This window comes from Dioscorea cayenensis, chromosome 2, assembly GCF_009730915.1.
Source record: "Dioscorea cayenensis subsp. rotundata cultivar TDr96_F1 chromosome 2, TDr96_F1_v2_PseudoChromosome.rev07_lg8_w22 25.fasta, whole genome shotgun sequence".
NCBI classification, from domain to species: Eukaryota; Viridiplantae; Streptophyta; class Magnoliopsida; order Dioscoreales; family Dioscoreaceae; genus Dioscorea; species Dioscorea cayenensis.
In genome coordinates, this window is record NC_052472.1 from 21,922,008 (window position 1) to 21,938,861 (window position 16,854).

Genomic DNA, 16,854 nt, shown 5'->3' on the forward strand with positions numbered 1-16,854 from the left:
TTTGCTTAATTATCACTTCATATATCCTATCAAAAAGGTCAATAATAATTACAATAAAAAGTACATACACTTTCTTAAGTGTTATTGAAGTAATCCTCAGTATTATTTAATTATTTAATTATTTGAGGATGAAGACTGGTCAACAATTCCATGCAAAGTTACATGCATTCTCTCCTTAATTTCTATTTATAGACTACAAATTATAAAGAAATATTATTGGCTTTAATCTAACATAATTAATAAAAAAATATAAAAAATTATAATGATTTTTTATATCAATTAATTAGATCAAATTTATCTGTCTAAGTTTTTCAATTATGATAGGTGATAAATTCAATCTAATAATTATACATGTATGTTTATATTTATCATTAACTTGAAACTGAAATTTTAATTTATTATTTCTAAAATTATTATTATTATGATTTATTTTATTTTATTTTTTAAGACAATATCATTCTTTGGAATGACATTCATTTTTCAGTCTAAATTTGTAATAATTGGAACCATGAGAGAATATTAAAATAATTGGTATGCTCTTGTAATAACATCACATGCCAAAGAAAAATAACCCAATATAATAATTGAAAAACTTAAAAAAAACAAAAAGGTTAGTTAACATCACAAGAAACATAAATTTATATAACTATTATATATACCTTGTGATTGTCAAGGATTCTCTCCATATATTTTTTTTAATATATTTTTAAGAATATGATTATTAATAAAACTTTGATGTATTGTTAATTCAAAAAATTATAAAATTTTATCTTTGACCCTGCTTTAATCTACATGCAACAAAATTTTCAACTATGCAATATAATATTTTTTTTATTTAATAATTAATGTTATATGCGGATGTCCTTAGAGTTACTGTTTTCTAAAATTGTTTGATGATAACTGTTAGATCATCATTTAACTGCTATTATTTATAAAAGAAACTATGTAGAGTTACTATTATATATTGTGTATAATTACTATTTGAGACTATTTAGTATTGTTCAGTATTAGATATGAATTAGCAGTAATCATTAAACACAAATCTCAAGGCTATTGTAGTATTGTGGAATGTTGTTTTAGGATTGCCCTTTCTCATTCTCTACGTATACACACATGATAGTTGTACAATTATATATATTTTTAATAATTTATTGTATAATCATGTACAATCAAATAATAAAAAAAATATTGGTATATAAATAACTTCAAATCTAAAGTTTAAACCATTAAAAAAATTTTGGCTATGAAATTTGGCTTTTTTTTTGGGATATATTTAAATCTTGCTTATGTTAATAATTAATTTAAGCCTAAACAAGTAATAAATTTATAGAGTTTTTTTTCAAAAAAAAAAAGAAGAAGGAATTTATGGACTTTGAACAACGGTACAAAATGTACTAATTTCATGTGCCAAACCTGATTATAACGTGAATATTTTCCGTCTAAATGTAGGTAATATGGTAACGTGTCATGTTAAATAATTTGCATCACTTTAGTCACATCTAATTATCTGATTTGCGCTTTCAATTGGAGCGTAATCAAAACCATTAATGGAAAATTCAAATTTAAGACACTTAAATTCAAACTCCATTGATTGTCACCAAGTTAATTTTGAAAACATATAGCCACACGTTTTGACTCTTCCAAGTGACACGTTAAAGTCAAGTACTTACTAGTCTAGAAGGAAGCAACGGCTACCTGTGAAAAATCAGCATTTTTTTAATTAAAAAAATTATAATCAATATATATATATATATATATTCTAATTTTGTATTAATTATAAAATATACAAACGGTATATTTTATATTGGTATAATGACCTCCCATGGGTGAAAAATAATAGAGGGGAGCAATGGCTATTTCGAAATAATAGAAAGACTATCCAAAATATTATACCATCTTTTTGTAATATTTTATTATTTTTTTTTCAAAATTAATGTCACATCAAGCGCGGGAAAAAGAGAAAAGTGTTAGGCATACGGATTGTTTTTTCTCAACCTAGATAATACAGGACCTCTCAAGGGCAAAAAATAATACAATGTACTAAAAACTATTTTGAAATAATAAAAGAACTATCCAAGATATTATATTTTTTTTAAACTTATTTTGTCCGGAGATGATAATATTATTATAATAATAGTTTGCTCGAGTGAGCGGTATTAATTTCAATAATAAAATCGTACATGAATTTTTTTTAAAAAAAATGTAAGTCATATATATATATATTAAAAAATAAATAAACCACTTAAAATGTGTTAGACAATCGAAAAAAACATTAGAGAGAAACGATGTAAATAAAATATAACAAATGGGAAAAAAAATAACAAAATGGTAGAAGAGTTGGGTACACACCGAACTGTTAAAAATGATTAGACATCCCAATAGCAGAAAAGTGACGAAAGCAAAATAAAAAAAAATATATATATATATAAATTGATCGCCCATGGAGTTTATTGATCCATGGCTGCTCTGCCAAGTTGGAATGTCAAGGGTGATTACTTGGCAGCAGGAGAGGAGCAGAGAAAGTCCTGGTCATATATTATTTTAAAAATATAGGAGTAGAAATAAACATGGTTTCTTTGCATTAAGGTAATATAATTGATATTTTAACTAAGAATGGCAAGAGAGAGAGAGAGAGGTACCTCAACAGTTATATTGTTCAGTGATAATGATTGGCTCCAAACTCTCCAAAGTCCTCTTTTGAAAAGTTTTGATCTCAGACTAAATAGTAAATGCTCACACATTTGCAGTCTTTATCTAATCTTTTGATTTGTTTTTTTTTTAATTTTAAATTTCATACTAATGAGTTCTTTATTATTAACCAACTACTTGAATTAAATATCAAAATTAGCCAATCAATTCCTCTGAATGGTTCTTTAAAATGGCTTCTTCTTAGCCCTCTGTTTCTTGTGTTTCTCTGTTGCTTGAAAACTTTGAAACAATGGGTTGTAGGAGTTGTGAGAAGCCAAAGGTTCATTATAGGAAAGGTTTATGGTCTCCTGAAGAAGATCAGAGACTTAGAGATTTCATTCTTAGCCATGGCCATGGTTGTTGGAGCTCTGTTCCTGCCAAAGCTGGTGAGTAGCTTCTGTTCTCTATTTTAATGATCAGTATTGATTTGAATTGCATTATATTTGCATAATGTGATGTGTTTTGTTCTTTTTTTTTCATTTTTTAGGATTGCAGAGGAATGGAAAGAGTTGTAGGTTGAGGTGGATTAATTACTTGAGACCGGGTTTAAAGCGAGGCATGTTTTCGGCTCAAGAGGAAGAGATTGTAATGAATCTTCATGCTATGTTGGGTAACAAGTAAGTGTGTTCTTTTTCGTATTCTTGTTTTCTTTTTATAGTATATATCGATATGAAGATATCGGTGTGTTTTGGATATTGATGTTTTTATGATCATTTAGGTGGTCACAAATTGCAATGCATCTCCCGGGACGAACCGATAATGAGATCAAGAACTACTGGAACTCATATCTAAAGAAGCGAGTGGCGAAAACAGAACCATCAAAGGCGAATAATTCTGCATCTCGATCTCAAGACTCGATGAGCCAAAGCTCGAAAACACGACAACTATCTACTGAATTCAATAGTAAACACATTGAGGTTGTAGAATTATCTTCAGTGGATTCAGGCCAATCATTGATTCATAGCAATGCACCAAATCCATTGGCAAAGGTTTTGTTTGCAGATTGGCTTTCAGTTGATCATGTTAATGGTCAAAGCTCAGCAAACTTAATTAATGGTCCATTGAGTTGCAATTGGGATTTCAATTCTAATACAGAGGAATCCATGAAGCCAGAACTTCAATCAAATGCTGAGTTTCTTCATGGATTCGGTGAGAGTAACATCTTGGGGGATTTTCAATCACAGTTTGAAGTTTCAGGACAGAGTTCAGCAAATGGTCTATTTGATATTTTATCTTTTGGTGATCATGATGTCATTTATTAATTTTCAAAATCAGATTATGTTTGTGAATAAATTCTCCATTGATTTGTACTTGTTCTTTTTTTAAAACAAAAAAAATTTCATTTCCACTTTAGTTGAAGCAGAAATCAAGATTAAGTAAGAATTACAAAAGCATAAAAATAAAAGCAAAAGAGATGAGATAGATCAAAAGGGAACATGTTTGAATTTTCATTGGTTTGGTTGTTGGTATGTCTTATGATTCATTCTGTGTGGATTGCTGCTCAGTAGTGTCGGTTCTCGTCTCCGGCTCCTGTCCCGAAGCCAATTCCGCGTTCTTTTTCATTGAGGCAGTCTTGTTGAGGTGATTGTAGCTACCCTTCTCCTTAAACAGTTGAGCGAAATGGTGCTTGCAATAGAGTACTCCATCTAATGCAGCATAGTTTGATGTTGTAAGCTTGCAACCTCCATGAGCACACTTGAAGCATGTTTTATGATAAGATTCTCCCTCCATAGTTAACTGTATAATACTAACTATAAGTTGCCAAAAAAATGAATAATTCAATAGAAAGGAAAAAAGATGAACATGCCTTCTCCAATGGATAAGCGGTTTTGTTGCAGACAGCGCATTTGTCTTGTGTCCCGCTGAACATCGACGACAGTTTGCTTGGTGTCCTTGTCTGTTTATCAACAATAAATAAATATTTTGCTTTATCAGAAATACAAGCATGAAAAGAAGTTGTATAGCATACCAATTCATTGCTCTTGTCACCGGATTTTCCAGCTGAACATCATGAACAAACAGTTAAAGTAATACTAGTCATTGCTTTGAATGAGAATTTTGATCTTACATTGAAAATTTTTACTGAAATTGCCGGTCTCCTTGAAGAGCTGCTCAAAGTGAGGCTTGCAGTAAAGCACACCATCCATTGATGAGTAATTGTACATCTGTAGGAATATTGAATGCAAGGTAACAACATTGTTTTAGTGCAATTTGGAAGGAAAAAAGTTTGGGAAAATTACAGTTAGATTTCCCTTGCAATGGCTACATTTGAAACAAGTCTTGTGATACGGTACTCCATCGGCGGTCAGCAAGTCGATGAAGTGCACCGTCTTATCGCAAGCCTTGCATTTATCTTGGGTCCCACAGAAAGACATTGCTACAAAAATTCAGAGCAATTCAAGAAATTTCAATGACTGGTTTTAAACTCCATGCAATTAAATGACAATAATGAGATGAATTTCTGCCATCAAGATTAAAAGAGTTGCAGAAAAATGAGATGAAGGATTGAGATGATTAAATACATAAGAGAACGAGAAGTGGAAGAATGGGAGGGAAGTGAGGGAGGAGGATTCGGAGAGGTGTGAGATTTCAAACCACACAGACCTGGTCAGAGAGGTTACCTGTGGACATGGCCTTGTTTGTTGACAGTTATGGTAGTTATCTTTATCCATTTTAATCTCGATTATGTAGGTAATTTGGTTAATCAAACTAAGGTAATATTTCAGCTTAATACCTTATTTATTTAATACCTCTCTATTATAGTCAATTTGTCCAATTAATCCCTATATTATAATTTTTCTGCTGTCAGTCCCTCTATTTGCACGTTTGGGAATTGTCAGTCCATCCATCAAATGACTGTTTTTTTTTAATCAAAATACCTTGATGTGACGCAGATCACTTCTAAAATAATAATAAAAATAACACAGAGTATAATAATACAAGGTTAATATCTACGGATGGCCATGGCGAGGGGATCTGCCAGACGGAAATCCTCGGTTTCCTTCTCTGGTCACTATAGTCCCTGCCCCGAAATATTTTTTTATAAAGATTATAAATATAATATAATATAATATAATATATGGGTCAAAATAAAAAAATAAAAAATATCATATTTGTTATTGATGAGGATTAATTTCAATTAATATCTAATTTTATGATTATGTCTTAGATAATTGAATTTTTTTTAAATTGTGTAAAAATATAAAATTAAAAAAATATAATATAATATCATATTTGTTATTACCAAAGATCGGTCTCAATTAGTATCTAAATTTATGAATCTAAACCATAAATTATTAGAACTTTAAAAAAAAAATTGAGTTGGGAGACCAATATTAAACCAAACATTTCTGTCTAGAATTAATTTATGCAATATTATTCTATAAATGAGTTTTTCCTTCTATACCTCTGAAATATCACATCATCTTCTACACAATCTTGACCCTACTTAGAATTAGGAATGGTTATTAATCATCACTGCTATACAAGAACACTAGAAAATAATCATCCAATATTCAGCAAAGAAATTCATACATGAAGTTATTTGCATTATGAAGCATTTATTGCTGCAAGCAAACCACATAGAACAATCAATCAAGCATTTGAAACTTCTGTGTTGTTGCTACAAGAACAATCACTACAAACATTCACTCAGGTAACATGATTTCTTGGCATAAAACAAGATCCGACAAAGTCTTCCCATGCCGATCGATTCTTCGAGAACAGTTGACACCTCCATCAAGTATGTTCCGCACCACAACATTCAATGAATTGATTCCTTTGGCTTCGTAAAGCTCAATGTTTACTTGATCAAGCAAGTTGTTTCGGTGCTCAATGGCTTCAGGAGAAGGAAAGCAAGACGTGTCTAGGAGATGAGAAACAATGTTCTTCACCCAGTTTGGTGTTATTACCATCTTCAGTCTATCGATGTCTCGAGGAAAATGAGAAATGATGGAGAAATTCAAGTCGTTGCCTTTATCACCGGCACGACTGTGGGCAACTTCATAAAGAGGGATCCTCTTGCCAGATGGAGCGGCAGAAGTCAAAGCTGACGAATTGACCTCATTGAAGGAGTTGTCTTTAGGGATGTCAAATGGGTGGGAATGTTCTCTTGGACTGTGAATTTGGTTGAAATCCTGACAAATTGGATACTGACTACATTGATTTGAGGTCTTAGTTTGGCTCATTGCTGTCTTCCAGTAAACATTATGGCGTTCAACCTGCACATTGAACAAGGATTTACTATGATTTAAGTCGAAGAAGTTCTGTCGATAACCGATAGATTCATGGTTTCTCAAACTAAAGATTGGTTTAAGTTATCATGAAGTATAGCACTGGAAAAATTTCTAGTAATGGCATGAAAATGAAAATCCACAACCATTGGACCGAATTTTACTGCATGAAAAATATCACAAGAGATATACTAATTTTGTTTGATTTTTTTAGTGACCACTGTTCTGCAGTTCAAATAAAAAAACCAAAAGCAGAATACTATGAGTGGTAGATTCTCTTTTTTTACTTTTTTTCCAAATGAAAAGTACAACACAGGAGAATGAGGATAACACATACCAGTTCTTTCTGAAGAATTATCTCCTTCTTTTGTCCTGTGCTGCACAAATAAACAATCTAATAAGAAACTAGAATTGAAACCAAGAAAAATGATCAACAACAAATCACATTTCTAACAATAACCATATGAAACTCAAATTAAAATATTCACCAAGTAATTGCGTGAATTCACACATCAATCAACATTTTAGGATGAAAAGAGTAATTACAACAAACATAACCTACCAGATTCCACCACCACCCGCAGGCCCGTTTGTATATAAAGCCATGAATTCTTCAATAAAATGAACCGCATGCTCCTTTTGCTTAAACAATCCATCCATGCGAAGTCGTATGTCCAATGTTTGTTTCTCAGATAAGTTATGAATATCGGGAATGCCTATTTTTAGGCTGTTGTATCCAATAATATAAGAGGAGACACAATCTTTGGTGCCAGGATATGTTTCATCCATCCAAGACCTGACCTGTCAACATGGCATAAATATGAATTATATTGATAAGCAATTGGCCTAATGATAACTTACGGTGCAGAAAACAAATTTAAGGTAGAGAAAATTTTACAGCTAACGAACGCTGGATAAATAGCAATGTGCTGTGTATTCAAGTACAAGTGTTGACCTATTTAAGATTAAGAATATAGATTCTAACCAGAAACTCTGCTGCCTCGGCACGCTTCAAACATCCATGTCCTCCATAGGATATCTCACCCCAAGCTTTCCAGCCATATTCCTGAGAACTTCAAAAGCTTACACAACTTGATCATCATATAAAACATACATACATATACATAGATCCATAAGTATCCAACTGAAGACGTCAGCTGGAGAAACAAAACTTGTATAAATGCAATATGAATACTCACGATATAAAATTGTCATGTAGACAGAATGCAATCACCTTGAATTCCATTAGATGTGATAAAAATTGAGATATACATAAATGAGGCATAACAATTTTTATGACAAATGGTGTGAAAGTAAATTCAAGAAGCTGGTCTAAACGAAAATGATGAAGCATTAGGCTTTAAATGTCTAGATATAGATGTTCTTAAAGTAGGAATTAATAGCATAAACAAAATTGGCATACTTAATAAGTTTTCATAACAAATTGCTCAGGCTGACATGATATTTAAACAAGTTTAGAGGAACAAGGCAAAATTACCAATGGAACCAACCGCAAAAGTCTATCTGGTAAGGCAGTCTCAGATGGTTTTGCACCCTTACAGGAAACAATATCTTCTGATAATGGTTTGAAGTAAACATCCTGGAAATCTACAACCTGATTTTTATAAAATAATAATAATAATAATAAAAAAAATTTTAAAAAAACAAAACAAAACAAAGAAACAAAAAAAAGACAAATAATCTGTAACAATAGTATGGAAATGATGACAAGAATTAAGTGGCATGCTTACCACATCTGGGGTAATGTAGGCAGATGGGTCACCGACCTCATAAAGAAGCTGCTCAGCACATGTATTATAGTTCAAAATACCTCCACTACCAACTGTCTTTGCTACAAATACTTCTCCTTCATAACTGATCACAGCATACGGAAGTGATAAATCTAAAAGCTTCTCAAATGAAATATCTCGGTACTCATCTCCTGCCATGATATGTGGCACCATAATTTAATATTAGGTGAAAAGAGATAATTAATTGGACAAAATTACAATGCCAATGAAAAGAACACTTGCAAATTACTATACAATAGGATTTTGATGGAAATAAGAGGATTTGACAGATGTCAAATTGAGGTAGTAATATGACCAAGAAACTATGTATTAATACTCGAGGAGTTCTTCAGCAAAAGGTCTACCTGGATGCATGAAATATCCACCTGTTAATTGGCAACCACACTCTAGTAGATGAGCAGCTAGGGACCCTTGTGCAAGTTGTTTGAAGTCATTCCAATTCCAACCTAGTTCATAAACCTAATCACGAACTAAGCATTCTTACATTGGTTTCGTGGTGAGAAAATTAAAACTTTAATCAAGGATTAACTTGTTAAGATATGTTTTAGTGAACATAGATCACATAGAAGAATGCAGCTGCTCTACTACTGATCAGAACTATTGCTGCCTTGAACAATATTGAAATAAAATAATCAAACACATATATCCAGCAGGTACCTGAGGAATTTTATGATAATACTAACAAAAACAAGATTGCAATGCTCATGATAATAATCAAGGCAATAAAAGGAGATTTGACCATACTAGTGAGGGCAATATAGCAATCAAGTATTATGATGTAAAGCCCGAGGCAACATTGAAACAGATTTCAAAATACCACTGATACTATAGATATTATTAGTATCTGACATCACACTACAATTTTCAAACTGTGCACATTGATTTGATTTTTTAGCTTCCTATATTTATTTTGTAAGTACTGAGGCATTTGGACTAGAAGCTGCAGATGTTGAGCTCTTCAGAAAAGAACTTTATGGCTTCAATTCTGCATCTTGTGTGTTTGGCAAAAATACAGCATGCAAATAAGTATAAGTTTAGGAAAAGTTAAAGTTATCCATTGAAGTCTGGCTTGATATATAATCAGCAACAAGAGCACAAGAGGTAGCAATATCTCCTCACAATGCTTACCCCAGGAGTATATATTGTCAAAGCAATAGATGAAAAAGAGTTCAAAAGTGAAGAAATATAGTCCGTGTTACTCTACCAGATTCTGTTTTACTCACAATTATTCCTCTGAAAATAAATCACATCATCTTCTAAAGCTTGAAAGAATGTCTTGCATTAGCAAATGCAACTTTTCATAATTATGTTTCTATTAAAACATTTGACAAATTACTAAAACACCAACCTAATTACTAGTACATAATTTGAATGAAAAACTTACCATAGGAGCTAAGAACAGCGCAGCATCAGCAACCCGTGAGGTAATTACCACATGTGGTTTGTACTTCTCCAGGCAACGAACAATGGGGGCTGCTCCAAGATAAGTACTAGCACCCTTCATATAAGTAAATTCTTTATGGAGAATAGTGGAATATATTTGCTCGACAATTTGTTAAAGTATAATATAAGACTCATACTTACACCTTCCATCATTTTCAATCCTTCACCTAACAAAGAAGAACCTGAAACAGATAACTCACTGCAATTTGATCAATTATCATCAATGAGAGAAGAGGCAATCACAACACATTAACTACTAATTTCAATTTAATAAACACACATTACTCCCAAAATAAAGAGAATTTAGAAACAAAAATTCACCTAGCCCTGGCTTGAGAACTTCATAAGCAACACCAACAACAACATCCAATCCTAGCTTATTTGCAACATCCAGAACTTCCTTCTTTGCACCAATCGGATCCACTTCCCAGCAAGAATTCCAAACAAACATATAAACAAGAATCCCAAACCACTGCATATCAAACAAGCAAAGAAGAGAAAAGAAACACTCACCTGCACCCATATTAGTGATCAAACAAACACCTTTCTCCATAGCCAGAGGCAAAAGAAGCGTCATCCACTCCACAACTACAAAATCGCCCAAATTAATAACAAATCTCTATTAAAAAAAACAACAGAAAAAATTAATCAAAGACGACATCATACTCCGAGGATCATAGCCATGGCCACCAGACACCATGGCTTGGTAGCGATCAGCGAGTGTTCGCTCAGCCAAACACTCAAGCACAAGATAGTCCAATCCTTGGACTCTTTGCAGCAATTTAAAGGCCGCCAATGGGCGATCACCTCCAAATCCCGCGCCACAACCAACAAAGACTCTGTCTTTGTGCCTCCGAGGATTGATCCTCTGGCATGCAAGACGAGAAAGGATCAGCAATCCGGATGGCATTCAACAGAGAAGGAGAAGGTTTGGGAGGGTGCTTACCAGCTCGATCTCAGAGTTGTGGATTTCGCTTAGCTCTGTCGCCATTGTCGCCATGGCATCAGAGGAAAAAATGCGCTTTTCTGTTTGCTTTGCAAGCCCGAGGTAGATTTCATGATTTGGATAAGGATGACCAATTCTTATAGGAAATATTTAAAAAACAATTTTTGTTATTTATTATTTTTTTAGTAAATATTTATATTTTCAATGAAATATTTATTTAACTAATATTTATTTAAAAAAATCTGATGCCTATAAGCACCAAATTGTTAAGCGTGCTTGAGCGAGAGTAGTAATATAATAGATCACCTCTTACAAATCGTCATGTGTGCAACTTTTTTTATCAATGACCTTTTGATCTATTAGTACATGTTTCCTTATGTAAGGTTTTCGGGAGACTTGAAATCAAAACCTAGGCATGATGTTGTTGAGTTTACGGATGCGCTTCACATTAGTACACTTCTCTGACTATTAATCTTAAATGGGGTGTTTGTCATGTAAAAAAAAATTACACTGAATTTTCTCAATGAAATGATTTGTTTTATAATATACTCTCTCTCTCTCTTCTTTTTAAGTTGTCATGTTTTGGAATTTTTTTTTTACTTATCACATTAGAAATTTTGTGCAGTATCAAATAAATTTTTTCCCAAATGTACCATTTAATTTAATGTCTTATACAATTTTTAATAAATCACAATTAACTAGTATTAAATTATATACTCTCATTGATAGGGGTTTTAAATAGAGGGTAATTTTGAAAAGTAATGAAATTTTTTATAGAATATTAATAATTAATTAACTTTTTCATAATCGATGTAAATTAAGTAAATGTGACAAATAAAAAGAACATAGTGAGTATTAAAGATGATGATAATAGCCCTAAAAATATATATTTTTAAAAAATAAAAATATTATTTATTTATTTATTTATTTTATATTATTTTATTTGGGAATTTAGAGCTATAAAACCCTTGGACCAAAACCTCAAAGACCAAGACTCACTTTCTCGCTTCAAAATTCTCTTCTTGCGAGTCTTGGAAGACAAGGAATTCAGAGAAGGATGTTCGAGGTGCGGCTGGTGCAAGGGAGTGTGCTCAAGAAGGTCGTCGAGGCCATACGGGAGCTCGTCACCGATGCCAATTTCGACTGCTCCTCCACCGGCCTCTCCCTCCAGGCCATGGACTCGAGCCATGTCGCCCTTGTTGCTCTTCTCCTCCGATCTGATGGTTTCGAGCACTTCCGGTGCGACCGTAACGTCTCCATGGGCATGAACCTCGCCAATGTCTCCAAGATACTCCGCACCGCTGGCAATGACGACATCATCACTCTCAAGGCTGACGACGATGGTGATGTCCTCACCTTCATGTTCGAGAGCCCTAGTAAGCTCTCAAACCCTAATCAATAGTTAATTGGTCAGTATTTCATGCATCTCCTTAGGAAATGAGAAAATTTTACTGCTTTTTAATGTTCTAATCCTGAAACTTGAGTTGTTTTTCTTGGGGTATTACTTTACTATGCTTACTGTTCCAGTCATACTGTTTCCTTGATCTTGAGGATTGCTGTAGCTCGAAAAAGGTCCAATCTTGGCTGAGATCCTTCAAAGCAATGATTTTTCTGTGACTTATATATGCTTGGTTTTGGGTGATTTTCAAGAACAATCTATTCATACTTCATATCAACTGGTTTAACTCATATATCTTGCCTCACTTCATGTACTACAATGTTAATTGAGAGTAATTATTACAAGTTTTTGGTGTTTAAGCTCTGTGCAAAGTTGACAATCATTTAGAATGGATCTATTATTTAGCAATTCTTCTTTTCATTCGTCACTCGTTTGACTCTAATGAGTTTGTTTTTGCTAGATTCTTGTTTGTTTTTCTAAGTATTTGAATTCATTTGTTGCTTATGTGGTGTTTTTAATTTCTGTTATACTGTCAGATCAAGATAGGATATCAGATATTGAGATGAAATTGATGGACATCAAAAGTGAGCATCTGGGAATACCAGATGCAGAATATGAAGCCGTTGTTAAGATGCCTTCACAAGAGTTCTTGCGAATTTGTAAGGATCTCAGCAATATTGGGGACACGGGTAAAAGCTTTTTGTTCTTGATCCTGTTCTTCCTTTTTATGTTCAGAGACAAACAACTGATTATTATTATTATTATTATCTGTTGTATTTTCCTTTTGTTTGGCTTAAATAAATATCATAAATTTTTTACTGTATTAGTTTGTTCTTAGATGTAGTCATGATCTCTAGATGGTTTTCCTATGCACTTGTTTATGCAAAGATACCACTCAATAAGTGATCAACTAGCAATATAAACTGCATAGTTTTATCAATCATCTGGCATGGGTTTCATTAGAGCTCTATTATCCTCCAAATAATATATTTGGTTTGCATTTAACATGGCATCAAAGCTTAGTTTGTTTTCAATATGGCTAAGTCAAATAGACTAGCACCTTAGCAAGGGGGCATATTCTAATAGCCCCCACCTCGGGTAATTTAAAAAATATGGATTTTATTATATAAGCTTGATTTTCTCATCCTACCAACTAAGCTTTTGGGTTGAATTACGTCCCGAGAATGTTTGGCTTGCATTTAACATTGTTTAGGAATTTTAAATTTGCAATATCTTTCTTTTGTTTTTTTTTCCTGCTGTGCTTTCTGCACGCACTCATGAGGACAAAGCTTACTGCTATAATAGAATTGCAAAATCAGGGCATATGCCGTTGAACTGTTGATTTATAATTTACTATGAGTTGCTTGTTTACATGCATGTCTATGATATACCATTCGTTTGCATCTGAAGCTCACAGTACCTTCTGAATTCTTCTGTAACACTAAACTTCTGAATTTGTGTATGTAGTTGTTATATCAGTAACAAAGGAAGGTGTGAAGTTCTCAACCAGGGGTGATATTGGTAATGCAAACATTGTCTGCAGGCAGAACACCACTGTGGACAAGGTAAATGAGCTTCATATCGCATAAACGCGTGTCAATTCCCTTGTTTCTCATGTTTCTTATTTAAAGTGGGTGTTCAGCTGCCTTTTAATACCAGATGCAGCCATTTTTTAATTTTATCTTTGTATTCATGAAATTTTGTCATCTAGGTTCTAGCTGAATAATGCTATGTTCGTCTCCTATGGCTATGGGCATTTGATTAGTGTTATGTTCCTACAGGCTTATATTATAGGCTTCGTTGTTTATTAGAATTCTTATTAGTAGTTATAACTCTGGTTGTGAGTTTACTTTTAGCATGCTGTTATTTTAGTGTAGTCTGGTTTAGCTTTTATAGAGCTTGCGTTGAAATTCAAATGCTTTCGGATGACTTGTATTAGCTCTATAATCCAATTTTCCATGGTATTGCACTGTGATCCCCACCATTAAACATTATTTTATAAGCTTAACTATGGAGTATATGCATTACTTTGGGATCTTGGATACATGTAAACACAGAAAGATTGTCTCTGGAACCCCCTTTGCATTGTCTTATTCATACAAATTATGAAATGCAATCAACATTGGGGACATGTTAATTGATTTGTGAATATTTTTTCTCGATTGTGTTGTCAGTCAAACCTGTATTCTGTTGTTCCATACCCACTTTTGAATATCAATGGTGGTACACCTCACAGTACCCGGGGAAGTTCCAATCCAAACTCTCAGCATAAAACCATAAATCAAACCTTCAGTACATTTACAGAAAAAGGAACACCCTTAGTTTTGAAAGCATTGCTGCTGGCAACATCTGAAAATTTACTTAGCTCATGTATAGTACATAAATTAACCGACCACTATGCCGTGCTTTTTCAGCCTGAAGATTCCACAACTATTCAGATGAAAGAACCTGTTTCTTTGATGTTTGCTCTGCGATACATGAATTCCTTCACAAAGGCGACATCATTATCAAGCTCCGTAACTATCAGCATGTCCTCTGATTTGCCTATAGTTGTTGAATACAAGATTGCAGACATGGGCTACCTCCGGTTCTACCTTGCTCCCAAGATCGAAGATGATGAGGATCAAGCTTAACTAAGTCGGTTTGCCATTCCTTTACTTGCATGTTAATTTCTTTATTTTCAAGTTACACCATTTTTTTTCATGAAGACATTTTATGGGGTTAATTTAAATAAGACCATTTGTTTGTGATTTTGTTGTGATAAAAAGCTTTAAGTTCAAAGTGATATAGGCTAACAGGCTTAACTCTGTTGACAAAGAAATCACTTCTTTGTGACTACGAATTCGTATTCACGGCAATACTCGGAGTTAGCTTCAAGTATGAATCTTAAAATAATGTCGAGTAATGTTAATGTAATAACTAGTATTGCTACCGGGCGCAATGGCCGAGTTGTTAAGACATTTGATTGGCATCAAGATTGATCAAGTCTTCTTTGGTTGGCTGCAAGATTGATGATTCATCTGTGTGTAATGTATATATATATTTTTTTAATCTGTTTGTAATGTTTAATGTACTGAAAAGAGAGCAGATAACTGAAAACAATTGTTTCTGATAGGAAACCAATGCTTAATTATAGAAGTAGCCTATGTTTGTTGACTATAAGAAATTCATTTGATTTTATGCTACTGTTATTTCATTTAATTAGTCATTGGAAAAAAAATGAATAATTTATTAATAAAAATACAATAAAATAAAATAAAATAAAGTGGAAAGCATGCAACTGTTTCTTCAACAAACTTATACCTTTTCTTACATCATATATCTCTGTTCTATATAATATTATAGTTTTTTTTTGGCAAGAAGGGTTCAGTTATATATTTTTTAATAAAATGAATTCAACGAAAGGCTAATCATTTTCTGTATTTTATTTTAAATAAATAAATGATAAATTTTCAGATAAAAACATAAAACTCAAAATGAAACTAAAGAAGGGTCAAAAAAGAGTTCCTACAAGTTATAATTTCCATTCCCATTGGTCATCTTTGAGATTACATTTTAGATTACATTAATGAAAGTCATAACCCTGAAGTGAAGTTAAGGAATCCCTCAATTAATCTTTGATTTAATTTCATTGCATGCAATCATTCAATCTCTTTCTACATACTTTCCTCCTCTATTTCTATATAAACAAACTAAAGCCTTCATGCATTAATCACTTTTGATCCCTCACTAATTAACTCACATTAATTAAACCTTTCCCATTTAATCACCCTTCTCTTTAATGACAATCAAGAACAACATCCCTACAAACCCACCAAATTATGTCCTTCAACCCTACTTTTTGCCTTAAACAACCACCCGTCTCTGCCACGGCCACCGTGACACGGTCCTCCACCTGGCACCGCCGGCCGGAGTTGCGAAGCCATGAGCCATCGTCTCCGATATTGAGTTGCTTTGGCGGTATCACAAAAAAAATGAAAATAAGAAGGTTATTTCATTTTCTACTTATCACTATGATGATTTAAATTGAGGAAAATTACTTGAAAATCTCTTAAAAACATCAATTTATATAATATTTATTTATAAAGATCTATTTTGTGCTTTTATTTTGTTCACATTTTGTTTTAACAAATGCGCGGCAAGTGTTGTGAGGCTACGTGTTCTCACCTGGCAACACTGGGGTGCGAGTTGCTCACCCACACTTATTTTACCATCACTATAGGTTTTTTGAATTCTAAACCTTTTAAATGTTTCATATCAACATTCTTTTTATTGTATGGTCAATAATGCTATTTTATAAATCATTTGACTTTATTCATTTTTTTCATGTATTTT

The 16,854-nt window shown here is 32.9% G+C and overlaps 4 protein-coding genes across 8 annotated transcripts; 2 read left to right on the plus strand and 2 right to left on the minus strand.

Moving 5' to 3' along the window:
* Positions 1–2,934: 2,934 nt before the first annotated feature.
* LOC120274900 (transcription factor LAF1-like) lies at positions 2,935–3,950 on the plus strand. The gene is made up of 3 exons (XM_039281443.1): positions 2,935–3,074; positions 3,176–3,305; positions 3,407–3,950. The coding sequence occupies exons 1-3, from the start codon at positions 2,939–2,941 to the stop codon at positions 3,948–3,950; spliced, it is 810 nt and encodes a 269-aa protein (XP_039137377.1). The 5' UTR covers positions 2,935–2,938.
* Positions 3,951–4,156: 206 nt separating this feature from the next.
* On the minus strand, positions 4,157–5,063 carry LOC120280095 (LIM domain-containing protein WLIM2b-like). 3 transcript variants are annotated; one of them, XM_039286837.1, is made up of 5 exons: positions 4,929–5,063; positions 4,757–4,853; positions 4,658–4,689; positions 4,496–4,585; positions 4,157–4,425 (listed from the first exon to the last, which is right to left on the minus strand). In XM_039286837.1, the coding sequence occupies exons 1-5, from the start codon at positions 5,061–5,063 to the stop codon at positions 4,162–4,164; spliced, it is 618 nt and encodes a 205-aa protein (XP_039142771.1). In that variant the 3' UTR covers positions 4,157–4,161. The 3 variants fall into 3 exon arrangements, with proteins under 3 accessions (XP_039142771.1, XP_039142762.1, XP_039142777.1); XM_039286828.1 differs by having other exon boundaries at positions 4,157–4,439; positions 4,492–4,585; XM_039286843.1 differs by lacking the exon at positions 4,658–4,689 and having other exon boundaries at positions 4,496–4,614.
* Positions 5,064–6,219: 1,156 nt separating this feature from the next.
* On the minus strand, positions 6,220–11,194 carry LOC120277396. Of its 3 annotated transcripts, none has more exons than XM_039284239.1 (13): positions 11,121–11,194; positions 10,841–11,042; positions 10,688–10,762; positions 10,496–10,597; positions 10,316–10,356; positions 10,116–10,229; positions 9,076–9,190; positions 8,672–8,862; positions 8,419–8,528; positions 7,906–7,993; positions 7,483–7,721; positions 7,258–7,297; positions 6,220–6,908 (listed from the first exon to the last, which is right to left on the minus strand). In XM_039284239.1, exons 1-13 carry the CDS (start codon positions 11,172–11,174, stop codon positions 6,336–6,338), a joined length of 1,944 nt encoding a protein of 647 aa, XP_039140173.1. In that variant the 5' UTR covers positions 11,175–11,194; the 3' UTR covers positions 6,220–6,335. The 3 variants fall into 3 exon arrangements, with proteins under 3 accessions (XP_039140173.1, XP_039140165.1, XP_039140179.1); XM_039284231.1 differs by having other exon boundaries at positions 7,906–7,986; positions 8,419–8,535; XM_039284245.1 differs by lacking the exon at positions 8,419–8,528 and having other exon boundaries at positions 7,906–7,986.
* A 983-nt stretch (positions 11,195–12,177) lies between these two features.
* On the plus strand, positions 12,178–15,525 carry LOC120269401 (proliferating cell nuclear antigen-like). Its single transcript, XM_039276740.1, has 4 exons — positions 12,178–12,496; positions 13,056–13,208; positions 13,987–14,084; positions 14,934–15,525. The coding sequence occupies exons 1-4, from the start codon at positions 12,178–12,180 to the stop codon at positions 15,150–15,152; spliced, it is 789 nt and encodes a 262-aa protein (XP_039132674.1). The 3' UTR covers positions 15,153–15,525.
* Positions 15,526–16,854: the final 1,329 nt, after the last annotated feature.